At 41.0% G+C, this 17226-nt stretch overlaps 1 protein-coding gene across 1 annotated transcript in view; it reads right to left on the bottom strand.

Annotated features, from left to right (window-relative positions):
- Positions 1 to 17226, bottom strand: part of PLPPR1 (phospholipid phosphatase related 1) — a 141734-nt gene that overhangs the window by 24960 nt on the left and 99548 nt on the right. Inside the window, exon 3 of the mRNA XM_090131999.1 lies at positions 7237 to 7425. Coding sequence (XP_089988125.1) covers positions 7237 to 7425 — 189 coding nt within the window. The remainder of the gene's footprint in view (positions 1 to 7236; positions 7426 to 17226) is intronic.

The following is a 17226-nucleotide window of genomic DNA, read 5'->3' on the forward strand; positions in this document are numbered from 1 at the left end:
AGAATGGCCTGGATTGGAAGGGACCTCAAGAATCATGAAGCTCCAACTCCCTCTCCCCCCTCCCACCACAGGCAGGGCCATCAACCTCCACATTTAATACTAGATCAGCTGCCCAGGGCCCCATCCAACCTGGCCTGGACTCTCAACTTTGTCATCACCATCTCAGCTGATCTTTTGTAGTGGGCACAAATTGATGCTAAATCTTGCATCTGTGGAAGAGGAAATGCAGCAGTCCTTTCTTCTGAACAATGCAGAATGGGCTCAACCATAACTTGCTAAGAACAAAACCTGCATCTACATTCAATTATTATCTCTTTCTGTTTTTCCTTTCTTCCTTTTTTTTTTTTTTTTTTTTTTTTGTTCAATGAAATCATCAAAGAATAGTTTTTACAAAGTTCTTCTGCAAGAAGGGAAAATGTGTTTGTTGTACTCCTTCACAGTCAAAACAGCTGAAATCCATGATTTGGTGCCTAACCTGCTTACCAGCACAAGTGCCCAATCATTCTGTTAAAAAAAAAAAACAACAAATAATGTGGGAAATCTGTCTAAAACAATCAGATTCTGAAACTTCCACATAATTAAGAGAATAAATTTCCCATAGCTTTGCAGTACTCCTAAAAAACCAGCAGATTGATGGGCCTGTTACCAAGTCCTGTGGGACATTGCCAGTACAAGGACCTGCAAGTATTAGAGGAGGGAAAGAAGTTATAGTTATTAGCATCCAGAATTACAAAATCACAGAAATGTAGGGGTGGGAAGAGACATCTGGAGATTCCCCAGCCCAATCCTTGCTGCTAAAGCAGGTTCCCTGCCGCAGGAAAGCATCCAGGTGGGTTTTGAATACCTCTGGGGAAGGAGACTCCACAACTTCCCTGGGCAGCCTGTCCCAGTGATCTGTTACTTCCACAGTGAAGAAGTTTTTCCTCAGATGGGACTTCCCGTGTTCCAGTCTGTGCCCATTGCTTTGTCCTTGTCGCTGCACACCACCAAAAAGAGCCCAGCCCCATTCTCTTGACACTTGCTCTTTATTTAGAAGAAGTGATAAGACCCTTCCCCCAGCCTTCCCTCATCAGGAGGTCCTCTGGGCCTCAACCATTTTTGTAGCCTTCTCTTAGACTCTCTCCTTATGAACTGGGGAGCCTACAAATGTGCACTGAGCACAGCACTCAGATGTGGCTTCACCAGAGAGAGTAGAGAGGACGGTCACCTCCCTCAAGCTGCTGGCTGCAGTCCTGTTAATGCATTCCTGTGAATGATGCGTATGATATCAGGACAAGACTTTTACAGAGTCATGGGCACATCCATACCTCACTCCTAGATGTCCCAGCTCACCACGACAAGATTCAAAGAGAGAAAGTGAGGCCACAGCCCAGACCACACCTGCAAAGCCACGAGGCTCTTCCTCCAACTCACTCCCAGGCTCAAGGTGGGATCTGCCAACACCCTCAGGCTGAGCTCTCCATCTGCAGCTAAGCAGAATGGGAGGCCAGACAGAGAAGTCTATACAAGCACTGGGCCATACGCTTCCCTGGAAAGGGACATACCTTCCAAGTCACGGGGGACATTCCAGACACTGATACTGCCACAGGGCCTGCATGCTCCCTGCTGCATCACTGGGACTTCTGCAAGAAAAGGCTTGGAAAAGCTGATGCAACTGGACTCTGAGCAGCAGGAGCTGCTCCTGTCTTTTTCAGCATCTGCTGCTGAGCAGCTGCAGGGAACTCAGCCAGCACAGCACAGAAGTTCCCTGGGTTCCCTTCTAGAAAAAGGCTGCACTACACCAAAGCCAAAGAGGGAAGATGATAATGAAAACAGGAAAAACATTAAAAAAAAAGTTTTTGAAATTTGGAAGGCAAGCGTAAGGTTTAGAGAGAAGCTGGAACAGTTTCCTTCTGCTTCAGACAAATTAGAATAACATCATAATTCATCTTCTACTGAATATTCAGACCACCGTTTTGTTTGACCAATTACCATAATGTTATCTTAGAAGAAACACTCTTTTGAAGAACTTAATTGTATTGGCCCATTAACAGCTACAAGGAGCTGCTACCTCTTTCCTGGAAACAGAGGGAAACAAAAGATTGCATGAAAACAGCAGCAGCACTTTCCATCCTACTTCAAGGAAATGAAAAACAGCACCCTTGAGGCTTCCTGCTGCTGTTCAGCATTCATTTCAGGGAGCTGCCTGTTCCTAAGCCTCTCTTCTCTTCTCAAGTGGCCAGAAAGATCACAACGGATGGAGAAGTGCAAAAACAGCTCTGAATGCAGAAATGAGGCTTTGTACCAGCAGAAGAATTGGCTGATTTGTAGTAACCTCATAACAGGAGAACTGGGCTTGAGGAACACAAATTAATGCTTGAGATATCCAGAATATTTTTAAGGAAATGGCTTGAAAATTTTATGTTTATGCAAAACAACTTCTTCTGATTGAAACATTATTTTTGTAAAATTCTCATATTGGCAAAAAATCAAATCATTAGTACTTCTGTTCCAAATTGTAATAATACTCTACCCCTCCTTATTTTGGAATTGACAGTGCACTGAAATATTATACTTTCTCTCAGGCTCTGCATAAGACGATACTGCAGGACATAACTTTTAAATTCACCAGACTTGCTATCATGGAACTCAAGCTCTACTTGCAAGCTGCTTCTAATACTGCATGTTCCCAATCACCAGGAGGACAGCTGAGTAAAAAGTCTGTGCTATGCTTACCTCCAAAAGAAGGTTTGCATCCTAAGACCCCCAACTCCAAAAATAAACACATTCATTTTCTCACCTGCCTGAAGTACTTATAATCACCAAAGAAGGAGCTGTCCATCTGAAGATCTGTGTTTGCTATCTAAATGTGCAGACACGTTGCTTTAGGCTGTCTTAAGCCAAAGACAACAGCAGCTTTTTGACAGTTTGGAATTTTTTATCCTTTGAAAAAGGATAAGGCAAAGACTGAAGTTCTGTTTTATTCTCAGAAGGATATGGAGATGAACATCCTCCTCCTCCTCACCACTCCCCTTTCCTTGTCTGCACGTATTTTCTAGGTAGCTTATTGCCAAGTACTTGCCACGACTACCAAGGAGAAAACTGATTTAACCCCAGCTTCTGAAAAGTCTGGAAGGCATGTCCTGTGAGGAGAGGCTGAGGACACATGGGTTGCCCAGTCTGGAGAAGGAAAGGTTGAGGAGTAGCTCTCTGCAGCTCTCTGAGGAGGGGAAATAGAGAGGAAGGTGCTGGGCTTTGCTCCTGGAAATTGACAGCAGGTGTGTGGGAATGGGTCAGAACTGTGCCAAGGGAAGATGAGACAGCATGCTGAGAAACATTTCTTTACTGTGAGGGTGGTCAAACACAGGAACACGCTTTTTAGAGAGGTGATTGACGCGCCATAGCTGTCAGTGGCTAAGGAGAATTTGGAGAATGCCCTCAGTCATGTGCTTTAACTTTTGGTTAGTCTTGAAGTGGTCAGGCACTTGGACTTGATGGTCAGTTAAGATTCCTTCCAACCAAATTATTCCATTCCATTCCACTCCATCACATCTCATCTCATTCTAATTTACTAAGACAGAATGAAAGTATTTTTATCTCATTGTGAAAACAAGACAGCTGGAAGAAACAGTTTTTTAATAACCAATCTCCAACATCATCACAACTGAAATCAGCTGCCAAGAAGGGCAAAGACTCAGAGAAAGAGGTAGGTACTGAAAATAACTGGCATGAGACATGAATGGTTTCACCTTTCTTTCCCCATGAAGCTCTTTATGGTGCCAGAATGTACAGCTAACAAGAACAATCTAAAACAGACAGGACTGTAGGAATCTCTTTACTCCAGCAATAAAGAGACAGCATAATTTCCTACTTGAATTTGAGCATGCATGTTTCAGGGGACAAACAACTAAATATGAAATAAAATCTTTATTTACAAAGAAAAACAAGTTTGTCCTTTTTCAGGCGCAATTTATCATTAAAATTACCACTTCCCTTCTGCTTTGCAGCAAAGATGCTAATATCAACACACTCTGAGAATTAAAAATGAATAAGGCAGATGAAAGCATTTGACCTATCCTCAGTGGAACACTTGAGAGAAAAATGCATTTCAGAGAATGGAGTCAGGCATACATTATTTTAATTTATTTAACAGTGTCACCATGAGATTCGTGCATCTCCCCTTGCAGGAAACTCTCATTATCAGAGACTAAAAGGTTATCACCAGGAGTATTAAAAGACTTTTGTAACTCTGATGTACGATGATTAACTACCCAGCATAGCAAAAAAACAGGCTGGTCTCATTTATTTTACCATTACAGTGCAGGGAAATGAACATACAGTAGTACCAAATCACAACAGCATATCTGAGAGGTGTTGTAAAATACATGCATTCATTTTCCCCACGGCCTCTGCCACAGCCAAATGACTGAGACACAACGATATTCCATTACATTCATAAAGATGCTCCCTTTTGGCTTTCAAGCACTCTAACACCTCACATTTATGCTAAAATCAAGGCTTGGAGCCCTGTTCAGAGCTCTGCACCCGGACTGCTCTTACAGATTGCTTGTGACTCATCTGAGAGTGTTTGTACTGACTCCTGGACTATTTTCCATGGCTCCAGAAAGGCTGTTAAGCAGAACTGAGAGTGCTTCCTGGTTACTGCTGGGCTCCTATTCTTGTTAACAACTCCCCTCCTGTCATGAGGTATTAAAGAAAGGGCAATATGCATGCAGCACTCACTACCATAAATCCTTTTAGCCAAGCCAACCAATTCACTGTCAGAAAGTGAAGCAATAGTCTGGCAGGGAAAAAAAAAGGACTGGCATTACCTTGTACTTATGTCATTTCTTCATACTGGAGCTGCAGGTTGTCAGTGATTACTCCCAAGAACAGAGTGCACAGAGTGAAAGCAGCTTAGCCCACAGTGAATGCATGCAAACTTCCTTTCTACAAAACACAGCTGTGCTTTCTTTCTTTTGCTTGTTTTTTTTTTTTTTTTGGGGGGGGGGGGGGGAGAAGAGGGAGGGAAGGAAGAAGGAGTGGGAAGGAGGTAGGGGAGACTATAATCATCACAGTATGAGTAGAAATGGCTGCACTTACTCCTTTTAATGAAACCTCCGGGATGTTCAAGGATGTTCAATTGCATCAAAAATCACTTCCTGGACTTACACTGCCTGAACAACAGGCAGCACCTACCTGGGCATAGTTGCAGATACACACACAGTGGTTTGACCAGCAATGCAATGCAAGGACAGTTCTTACAGAGAATCTGAGCTCACTTTCTATCTCACTTACCAGCTTTTTATTAACTATCATTGCCAAAACTCAGTCCAGTAGAAAACTGAGTAGAAACAGGGATCAACAAAAGCAGAAGTTTGAAATCATCCTGCAAGGAGGGGAAAGTCTCTGAGAAAGAGATGGGTATGAGAAACAGAGTCAAGTTGCTCAGACAAAAACATTGTGTTGAGGACCTGTGAGCACAAAAAAGATCCCTTTGACATCTGCTCTGTTGAGAATTAGCTCAATACTAAGAAATTATACAGAAAATAGTTAAGTAATATATTAATACTGCAACACAGTAATATAAACAAAACATTAAATAACATGTTAAAATACAATACGCTATGAATAAAAAGAAAAACGTTTGTTTATCCGGGAAGCATGATCTACTGTCTCCTTAGAGGTTGTACAGAGAGATCACAACAAGGCATGGTGCAAAGAGCTCCACACTGACACTGACCAAGTGGCACTGACTATTCTCTAAATGAAGCAGTAGAGTCTGTTCAACAATGCAGCTTAACCCAAGCAGCAGAGCTTACAACCTCAGATCTCATAATTTAGTGTGATTACTGTACCTCAGGACCAAAGCTGTAATCTCTGCTCAGCCATCAGTGTGCAAGACAGACCCACCAGTTCCACACTGCCCTTTAACTGAAGTTCTCTGCACACAAAACCCTCATTTGATGTTCTCTCCAGTCTTTCACCTCCTGCTTAATAAAGGCTAAGGGAACTATGAAAATAGAATTGTTCAACTCCCAAAACCAGCTGTCATAAGTAACTAGAAAAAAGTTACTGGGCCACTGATAAGAAAGAAATGTTGACCCAGCAGAGCAGAACCTGAAAGGTTTGCAGACAGCTTTCCCAGGAGACTTTAAAGAACTGAACAAAGAGCAGTTTAAATAACATATCACTGAAACAAGGGACAGTCCTCCTACTAATTCCAGTGTCACAGCATCCAGATACAACAGCATCACTTGTACTCACTTTAAAAGCACAGTCTATGAAAGTTACTGGGAAGGTCACTAGGGAGAAATGTAGCATTTATTTTTTCATTTGCGAACTGTCTATCCCTGCAGCAACTGAGTTCCAGTAGAGAAAACAACACTGTTACTGCAGAGGATTTTCATATGCTCCTGACATAAATCATTTTGAAATCACCACTCATTTTCACAAAGTCTCTTTTGATAAAAACTGTGGACTCTTATGCAGATATCTTTCACGTTTCTTATCAAGTCCTGTGTTAAACTGTTTCATGCATTAATATTACTGCAGACTGTAAAATGAAATGGACTATGGTCCAGCAATTAGCCTCTCACTAGTAAATATATAATGGATGTTTTTAATTAAGTTTTAAAAGGTATGCAAACAAAGTTAAGAAATACTAAAGATTTAAAAAAAAAAAAAGGAGAAAGAAAGCAACATAAGGAAACAAAGGATGTAGTATGATGGGAATTCATCCGTGTGATTACAGAAACTTGAAATACAAAGGAGAGAGTATCCATACTTTTCTCAATATTGAGCATCTCTCTGTTTGTCTAAGCCCTTTAAAGCCCTACAACAGTCCTCTTACTACAGCAGCAAATAATCCTGAACATGCTGCATCTCCAGCCAACGTTTTTCTCCTGCTTCATCCTGTTTTTTTTTTAATTTTTTTATTTTTATTTCCAGTAATAGATCACTTTTGCATTCATGCTTCTCTGGAGCCCCAACAATTGACAACTAATCACTGAGGTGGGCAAGCTACTGTAGCAGGTTTAACAAGCTCTACCACTCAATCTTACTTTGTGATTACCTCAGAATAATTACATCTGGAGATAACTGATGAAGATCATATTAAGCTAAGGCAAAGTGGAGACCAGTTAAGTGTAAATCAATTACAGCTGAAAAGAGAGGAAAGGGGACAGAGATATTACAGGACTATTGCTGTTATTTATGGAGCAGCAGCGGAGAATTCAAATAATTTCTTATACTTACAATAGCTGTCGGAGTCGAAGCCAGCACACAGTAGAGCACCAGAGGTGAAATGAAGCTCTCATCCTCCGTTCCGGGGTATGGTTTCATCAAATTGCCATCCTGACAGAAGAAACCTTGGATATGCACCTGAAAAGTATCGGTGCACTCGAAATAGTAGGCAAGCAGAACAGTCCCAGCCATGATGACAAGCTGAAAATACAGCATGGTGACATAGAGACATTAGTTGCTTTTTAACAGATGCAGCTATGCCTTCAAGCTACTCTAGTCCTGCAGACAATCCTCCCATCATCAACACCCCGACGGTCTTTGCAATGCTGGTGTGTGTGTGTGTGTGTGTGCATGTGCGTTTCTGCTTGCCGCTTTGCAACATCTGTTACATAAACCTTTTGGCAAATGACACTAATGAACGTCTCGGAGAGAAGTGGGTCCGTAACGCAGCTCGTGGAGGGATGGAGCTTCGACAGCTACTTCATCAAAGGGCATGTGAGTGTCAGGGGCGGCGGTGATCAATGAAAGCTAGCAGGATAGAGGCAGCACTGCAGGAGCAGAAAGTGGAAAGCTAAAACCTGTGGGGAGCTGGAAGGGATTGTTACAGGGATAAAGGAAGCTAAAGCCAAAATGCTTCCCTGCCGCAGCTGCAAGCCCACAGTGGGGAATGCGTACACTTTGTTCAACCAGAAGAGTCCTCTGTGGGTCAGGTGAAGGCTCATCCTGAGGTAAACCTGCCTCCAGCCCATCACCTGGCCCTTCAGCTGCTGCTTACCAGGAAGGCTTTAGGAGACTGCTCAGTAATCCTGTCTCTCCAGACAGCTGGCTGGGACCACTCTGCCCTGTTTGCCTATCCCACTCCATTGCAACCATTATTCTATGCAATCCACATCAATGTCTGCATCAGCTTCCCAACACATCTCAAAACAGCCTCACCAAGGCTGTCACTAATCTAACCTCTTGCAATTAAGTGAATACGCTAACTCATCATTCTTCTTCACTCTCTGACAGACTGCAAAAGAAACCTCACTTCAAAATCCTCATCACTTACCAAAGCAGTAATATTGATGTAGATATTATGACAATTAGAGGATCAAATTCACAGTAGCCATTGTAGAGGGCAGGTCCTCCTATCACTCTTAATATAAACATAGAAGTTCCTTTACTGCAGGTTTGGAAAAAAACAGTGCAAACAAATTTGAAATACTAAAATCCAAAGTTTGTAACATTTTCCTTTCAAAAGATGTGCATGAAAACTGCTTTACTGAGGGATTACTGTAAGAACAGACCTCGTTCTCAAAAAAAAAAATTTACAAACTATTTGTGTACTCCTCTGACCTAACCTTGCAATGAGCTGTGACAGCCAACAAAGAATATTTGGGCAGGTGTTGGACCAGAATTAGAAGAAGAAAAAAATAAGAAATCAGAAAAATCATTCATGAAAGTAGACCATAGGACCTCAGTATGGCTGAGGCTGACAGGGTCTTCTGGGTCCATCTGTCCCAGTCCCTGCTGCAGCACAGACACCCAAAGCAGGGTGACAGGATCATGTCCAGGTGGCTTTGAAGACCTTCAAGAACTACCTGGGCAACCTGTACTTAAGCAGACCAAAGTGAAGCCAAAACAGAATGCATCTGAACTCTCCACCATTCTTATCCCCAAAATCAACAATATCATTTTGTACCCATGACCATAGATTAATTTCACCCCCCGGAAAATAAAGCGCAGAATGTTTAATTTTCTTAGCTCAATCAATTAGCTGTATGGATTCAAACATCAGCTTCTGGTGATTGCAGAATTATAGTATCAACTGTAATTTCTATAGGCAAAGAACATAGCCTTGTTTAGAAGCTCAAGAAACCAGGAATCCACACAGTTATTCTCCATATATATTCTCTTTTCCCACTCTGATTTCGAGTATGAATGTTGTGCATAAGCACAAAATGTTAATCAAATGTTTGTTTTCTGAAGATTTTTGTTTTCTTCTGGTTATTCAGTAACTTCTACATCACAAACAAACTCTGAAATTGCAGATGTACAGTCAGTACATGGCATCTTATGCTACTTCTTCTGTGTCCAGTAGTGGGTCCTTTGGAAAAGATTGGACCATTGGAGAAAGCTGGAATCTCAAAAGACTTGGTCTGTGCATTTTGTCCTATGTGGTAGCTATCTCTAGAGGCGTGTGAGCAAATGTACTTTTTTACTTCATCTGGATCATTAACTGCTTGAGTATTTCATTTCTAAAATGCATACCTGAAAAAGTCCTTTGTTTGCTCACCTTTTACTCTTATATTCAAAATACAATACCTGCTCCAGTGGACGTTTTTTCAAACAAGTGTAAAGCAAGATGCTATTATTAAAGTATTTCCCAGAGACATTTAGAGCATCCTAGTTGAGTCAGTGGGACTTCCTATGAACAAATACAGTTCTGTAATTAATGGATTAAGAAATGAGAATTTAATTCCCTCTGTGGCTACAGATTACCTGATCAACCAATTTTATAAATTAATACCAGAGGAAGGCAGTGACGCTATCACTACTGCACCTGATAAAAACATAAACACGATAGACTATCTGGGCATAGAGGTACTGAAGCTTAGTTCCAGCACTTCACACAACCAGGGTTGACAGTAATAACCTGACCCATCCCTCCTATTCCAAACACATCTCCAGAAATGCTTCAGGTTGCCAAGTGTATAAAATAAAATGAGGTAGGACATGAAGAGATGGGTCAGTGGGAGCTGCTTTTTCCCTTGCCACAGGAAAACGGAGAAAACAAGCACTGAACTTCCACTGTTCTTTGGATGGCAGAGGAAAAACATATTTTTCAGGGAAAAAAAAAGCTTTTTGAGGGTTTTTGCTTGTTTATTTTTGCTTTTTTTTGTTTTTTTTTTTTTGTTTTTTGTTTTATGTGAAAGATTTCACTTATCCCAAAAGTACTCTCTAGCAGCAGTTGACCTTCCCAGTGCCACATGTTGCCTCAGTGCTGCATGAAAACACCTCCTGCATATAAAATGCTTCTTACTTATGTCAGTACTGACCTACACCACAGACACTTCAATAACAAATCAAATCTTGTTCACAGTTTGGTTTCTGTGTTTTGATCTTTCGAGGAAAACAAATAAATAAGCAAATAAAAATATATCTGCAAAAACAGATAACAATCCTGAGAATGCTGGACATCTCAGGGAAACAGCAACAGCAAAACAACAAAAATTAGACCTGCAGTTCAACACATCTTTCTGGGACCCATGAAGACAAGGGATTATATGAGGTACAGAAAAGACAGACCAGTTATTTACATTAATATGAGCAAAATTTGCTGCTCCTACAGTCAGTGAAAACCTGACCATGTTTGTAGCATAATTCTGTGCTTCGTGTTGAGTATTCACTGTTGTCAGCAGCTTCTTTTTATCTCCTTCTGCTTTCCCTTTTTCTTTTCTCCCCCTTTCCCTTTTCCTTTTTGTTTGGTGATAGTTTTGTGTTTATTTCTTGTGGCAATTGTGGCTCTTTTGTTTTGATTTACTAATCGCAGATGCCTTAATCAGCTTTTGTCACCCACTCTTTCAATTAATAATGCTAGGACTTAAAAGAACAAGTGCAGAAATCCTGGATTCTTGTAGCCATAGTGGCCTTGTAGCAGATAATTTTCCCTTTTCTCTTTATTTTAAAGTTTATGGTATTTGAATGAAGTGGTGAGGAAGTGCAGGTAGCATGATGACAAGATAGAAACCATCTAGTGATATCATTCAGAAAACGGAACACAGTTTAGCAATGACATTTCACAGGGTATACTTATCAGTCCTTACTGATGCATTTCCTTGAGTTCATTTGAGAAAAAATAAACCCCCCCAGTATTTCAGTTCAGAATACAACCAAGGAATAGAATTGTTTAAGGTGCTTAATGGTCTTCATTACGCAGTATTTAAGCAAATCATAATCCTTAATGTTTTTCGTAACTATTCCATTGTAAGATAAGAAAATGCTCTTATCACCATTTTACAGAGAGGGGACAAAAGCAGAAGGAGATAAAATGACTGCCCCCAGGTCACCATGAAGCCTGTGTCTCAACCAAGATTTATTGTTCTGTTGGAGTCACTTTTTCTGGTTTAGTTAATCTGCACATGAAAAACTCAGTGATGTATGCTCAGATCCTGATTCTGCAGAAGCATGCCCATGATGCAATTAACAAAGCACACCACATGTCTGATCCAGCCCCATTTAAAAACTTCTGCTTGACTTCAGACCAGGGTCAACAATGCAGATTCAACCTGTTTGTGTTTTTCCCTCAGAGCCAGCCATTAAAATGGATTAATTCTGTAGCACCTCACTCAACACCTGTTCATCACCACACCTTTACATTCTGTACCTCTCTACAAGCCTGCCTGCACTGCTTCTCTCCTTGCAGACCTACATATCACAGCATCCTTTAAACTGTGGGAACTCTATGGAAAAGAAAAAAAAAAAAGGAACAACTGTTTAAATGTCCAAGAAATAGGAAGCAAAGCACGTAATCTTCTTTCAACCTGTAATTATTTTTTGCAAGTGATAATTATATGAGTGTGCCCTGAGTACAAAGAAAGAGAATGCTCAGAGTAAGAAACATGAATCAGGCACATTAATCCCTGGGATACATCCAGAATTCCTCCCCTTCACCTTAACACTGTGAGAATGTCTCCAACATCGACGCAAGACCAAAACAGAATTACTTCAATTCCAGACAGCGGGATTCAGTTCCCAGACTGCATACACTCTTTTGAGCACAGCTGGAAACTCTCAGAGGATCAGTACCTTTTCTAGATGACTGTGAGCACAAAAGGGCTCACAGTCTTTGCAAACAAGAAAACAAGAGGACAGCTCCATTTTGGAGGGAGACATAAAGCTGTAAAAGACAGAGCTAATGGAAAAAGACAGCTGACAGCAGGAGGTCGAGCTTTCTGATCAGCCTGTACTGAAAACTCCCTAGAGTACTTAATAAGAGAACAAGAACTTGAGGGAGAAAAGGAAGTTGTTATAAAAATTTCTTATATACTATGTGGCTGTACAATCCTGCAAGACGAGCAAACAGCCACTGCAAAAGTTTCCCTCTGCTATGTGCACTGAGATACTTTGTCACTTGTATAAATCATAATGCAAATCCATATAAATGAATTTGGAAATAAAACAAACAAGTACTGTTGGTATTCGTCTATAAATAGGTAAATTCTTTCAGCTTATCAGCCTTTCCACACACTACTGATAACATATCTTACAATGCCTTTAATGTGTGTGACTGATAACTGGAAAACTATTCGTGCACATAAATGACAACATAAAAGACCACATTTCTATTCTTTCTGAAAGAAGCCAAACACTTTGCAAGAGATTTTCTGTTGTGGATAGTCAGTCACAGAATTACTGCAGCCCTCCTCAGTTTATTTGTTTCCACTAAGCCTCACTGCATTTAATTCCATAAATTGAAAGTCACTAATTGAATGAGCAGAGCAATACAGACTTGCCTAAGTGTTCTCAGCTCTGGATACATGTGGCTTGCATTTCCAGCCTTTTTAAGCAGACTTGCACCTTCCCTTCTGAACCAGCTCTGGTGACCCACTGCTACACAAAGACTGAAAAATCCTGCTGTGTTTTAATAAGCCAGCTGGTAAAAGTGTGGTATGCTGTGAAAACAGGTTAACTGTGTACGGCACTCTCAGCAGTTTCACTGCTGGAAGAGCTGTTAGGAGTGTGTCATTGCTCTCTGCTGGACAGTACCAGTAACACTTATCAGCACATCCCAGGCTGTTCTGTCCAGGGACAGTGACCGTTTTCAGTCTAGGCACCTTGGCAATGCTTTCTAGGACTTCCAGTGCTGATGCTGCAGCAGGGGGTGTCAGAAGCACAGACAACTAAACGCAGTCTCCAGTACCGTGAAACTTGTGCCTTTCCGTAGAGACCCATTTGTACCTTTCTATAAAGGGGTCTGAAGGACTCACTTGCATGTTTCTATAAAGACAGATCAAGTCTCCACCTAAAAATTACTGAGACAGTTTCCTGAAATATCCTCATTAGAGCGAAATCTGAAACTCATGCTGGTGCAGGGGCCACGAATTTTCTTTGAAGTGCTACCTTTACTTATCTTAGCCAACAGATTAAATTGCCTTCATCTGACATAGATTTCTTCTGATCTTGGTACCTGGAAAAAAGCCACATCATCTCACCTGTAAGACTTTGTTTTCTTAAATAATCCACTTTCCCTCAAATACTGGCAGAAGAATTGGATTTGTGTTACTAGAAGACAGTTTTACTCAAAACAATTAGTGGGAGAAGCATTTTCATGGTATGTCTCTAGATATTTTTGTAGCACTACTGAAACTGAGATGAAGCCATGACTGCAACTTCCCAAGACAGGCCTAAATATTCACATTGTAGATAATAAAGTGGAAAGGAAGCAGTTAAACAGCTGCCTTCAGAAAAGCCTGTCCTTACACATAACAAAGAAGATGGAGACAACAATTAATTACAGGTCCATCTGATCCAGATGTGCTAGCAGTTAAAAGGCCTCTTCTCCTGCTGAGGTGTGAGGGTAATAGGTACATTTCACCCATTAGCCTTAATGAGAGATAGCAGTATAAACTCTTCAGGGATCAACAACAGCCTCCATCTCTACAGCAGTTTGTTAAGCATCTGTTCTGTACCATTTTATCCCAAATGACATGCCTTAAAAGGTTTCACCTTGGTATTCCTGTAGAACATCCAGGTCTGCAGAAAGAGAGAGTGCGTATCACTCAGCAAAGGGCTCTTGCAGTCTTTGACCGCAGCAAAATAATGGTTGCAAATGGATGCCAAGGATCTTGCCAACTACATCAATTCTTACGTTGCAGAAGGACTGGATGCAGCAAATCATTTCTACTGTTCAGTAGAATATTACCAAAACATTTCACAGCTGCTAGAGGAATGTATCATGAAATAATACTTGGAGACAGCAGGAATAGCTTACACTGAACTTCAACCTAATACATAGGTTGCTCTCAAAGTATAATGCCTTCTATTTATTTCCCTGGAAGCCACAACAGATACAAAGATCACAATAACATCATTAGATTTAGCAAATTCTCAACTACAAATGGAGGAATTTTCCACATGGAGGAGTTCAGTTCCACACCTTTGCTCAAGCTGCTCTTCCGCACCATTCTGTCAAACTGCCCCTCTGCTGCCATCTGTCACACGGCAACGACATGTAATGGGATATGGGTGGGAAGGTTCAACCTCTGCTGCCATACGACCAATATCCACCTCTGTTGATGTGAGCCAACAACATAAAATAAGAAGCATTTCTTTCAGAGCTGCCCTCACAGTAAAGTAATTCCAAGTGAACAGTTTAATCATGCAGAATAACTACATATTTTATGCTGTGAGTGAATAAATATGTAAGCCAGTGATCTATCAGAGCTGCCACTACTCAGAAGCATTTTCGATCCATCATCTGATACAGCTGCCTTTGCAGTCTGATCCTGAGATCACTTTTCTCTAGGAGCTGTGGTTCAAAGTCAAGTCTGTCCTGAGAACAGACGATATCAGGGTACAGCTTTGCTACAAGAGTTTTTTTGTCCCAGTAGCAAGGTGACACCAGCTGGAAAACATCTCAGAGAATGCTAACAGCATACACAGGCCTTTGAGGCTGGGACTGTGTAGAAATCAGGCTGATCTCAACAGAGCTTCCTACTTGTCCGTTTCAAGAATTAATAGTCCAGCTTTACAATTTTGCTAATTAAGTTCAGTCTAGGTATAGCTCTTAAGGCTGAAGAAGAAACTCTCAGAGACAAAAAAGGGACTTTACATGTTCCTAATTAATATGTTTCAGAAAAGATATTTCATGAGATTACAGTGGTCTCTGAAGATACTGATACATGGTTGAAAACAATCTCAGCTTCCTTTTTATGTCCAGTCCTTGGAGAACTTCTATCTACTACAAGTTCATCTTACTCTGCAGATATGTGAAGCTACCCACGAGTTCACCTATGAGGAAGCCAGATTCTTCCAAATCTAGCTGTGTTAAAGCAGTAAAGAACTCCTAATGGCATCAGAGACATAAAGATATAAAAGTTCTTTAAGTGGAATAACTTTTTTTGTACACAGGAAATCAACTGAACTTCAGTGTGAGGCACCTCAATTATCAAGTATAATTCAATCCACTCTAGGTCTCTCAGTTCAAAGCAAGGTTTCAGCCTTTTAATTCAGAGACCCTTATGTTTTGCCAGTGATATTTACACAATAAATTTAAGCCCATTTTCTTGACAGGTAACTGTGATGCATGGATCATAGGCTGGAACTGTCAGCATAAAGGAAGGAGGAAAGCCTAACCACATGTAGTGCTGTTATTTTAGTAGCATAATAGCTTTTATGTACCCAGGGTCTGAACATGAATATAAACTAAGCCCAAAGCATTAATTATTCTTCCATTTGCTCGAGTACCAAGGTAGGACAGGAATAAATGGAAATACTGAGTCCAGTGATTTGAAAGACTCGTGCAGAGCTGGCAGATTTCTGAACTTCAGCTGCAGAGCTACAGCCTATAATCCTGAGTTACACCTATTAATTAAAAGTGTATTTTTATCCTGGCATTTCTGTTTTCAAAATTAATAGTTCTCTATAATAACACAAAAATCAAAGCAGCATATGACCTCCAGCATTATTTTCAGTTTCTATTAGAGATGTATTTGTTCATAACAGATTTTATTTGAGTCTCCACTGATTTTCCAGGGCTGCTAAGAAGACAGGAGGAAAGCCACCTCAATATATATGGCATGATGGGGTATGCAACTCTTAAAAGCAACTCCTATAGGAGTTGTAGCAGCAGATGAAACACAGGTCTGTAGCAGGAAGAGGGAGAAGACCTTAGAAAGCATCCTTCATCCTTCTGATGGAACAGTAATGACAACCTCAGAGACTCCTTGGCTGCCTGCTCTCTCAGGCTGCTAACAAGGGCATTAGAACACATTCTAACCTTTGGGATATTTTCTCTGATACCAACACCAAAAGGTGTGTAAGCTTCTGAGGAGACATGGTGACATATCACATGAAATCATCATATAATACTGTCCTGTCAAAAAAGCTCAGTAGATGAATTTTCCTAGATCACTGATCTCTGACACACTCTTTATCAGCTAAGAAACTGACATCAGTAACAGCTTGCCCTCCTCTCTCTATCCTACATATCCTGCTTTTTCAGTGCACTTCTCATTTGTGATGACAATTCAAGAGACAGAGATATCTATTTTCAAAACCCGAGCTGCTGACCACCTATCACAGAAGAAATAGATCTTCTCTCCTTGATAAAAATGAATGCTTTAATACTACAAAATTTGCTGGCCTTTTTCCATGCACACTTTTTTATTAATGCCCCACTACTACACCACACTAGCCAAAATATGCCAAATATGAAATTGTGCTGCATGAAATGCCCCCATGACTATGAGCTGCAGCAGGCTTTTGCCCTCACTGTCTACCCAAACTCCTCCTGGATGAAAAAAATATACAAATTTCTGCATTTATATGGCAGTGTTTGGGCAAGCTGTGGATAATAACTGGGAGCAGAGCTGGCAAGAGTATCCCAACAGAATAGCTGAGACTTGCCATCTATGGATGGCTGGGGATACGTCAGTCCCACCCTGTCCCACCTTTCACCATGGGATTCATAGCCCAGTGCTTCATCTTGTTCTGTTCCCAATGCATTCATCACACTCTTGCCAACCTGGGATGCCTTTGGGCAGCCTCTTGGGCAGTCTTGAATGGACATGACCTGTGAAACGCCAAATTCACTGCTTCCTCATGTCTGAGAGGGACAACACAGGTTTCTTCACTCTCTTCAGAGGGAATGCATGTAGGAGTGGATGTCTCTATGCACTATGGACAGTCAATGCTATGGACACTTGCACAAGACTGTATGTAGCTCAGACAGGCAGCAAGATGAATGGGTAAATAGTTCAGACTTACCACCACAGGTGTTCCTGCAAACTGGAAGAA

This window comes from Phasianus colchicus, chromosome Z (assembly GCF_987193195.1).
Source record: "Phasianus colchicus chromosome Z, bPhaCol1.hap1.1, whole genome shotgun sequence".
NCBI lineage: Eukaryota > Metazoa > Chordata > Aves > Galliformes > Phasianidae > Phasianus > Phasianus colchicus.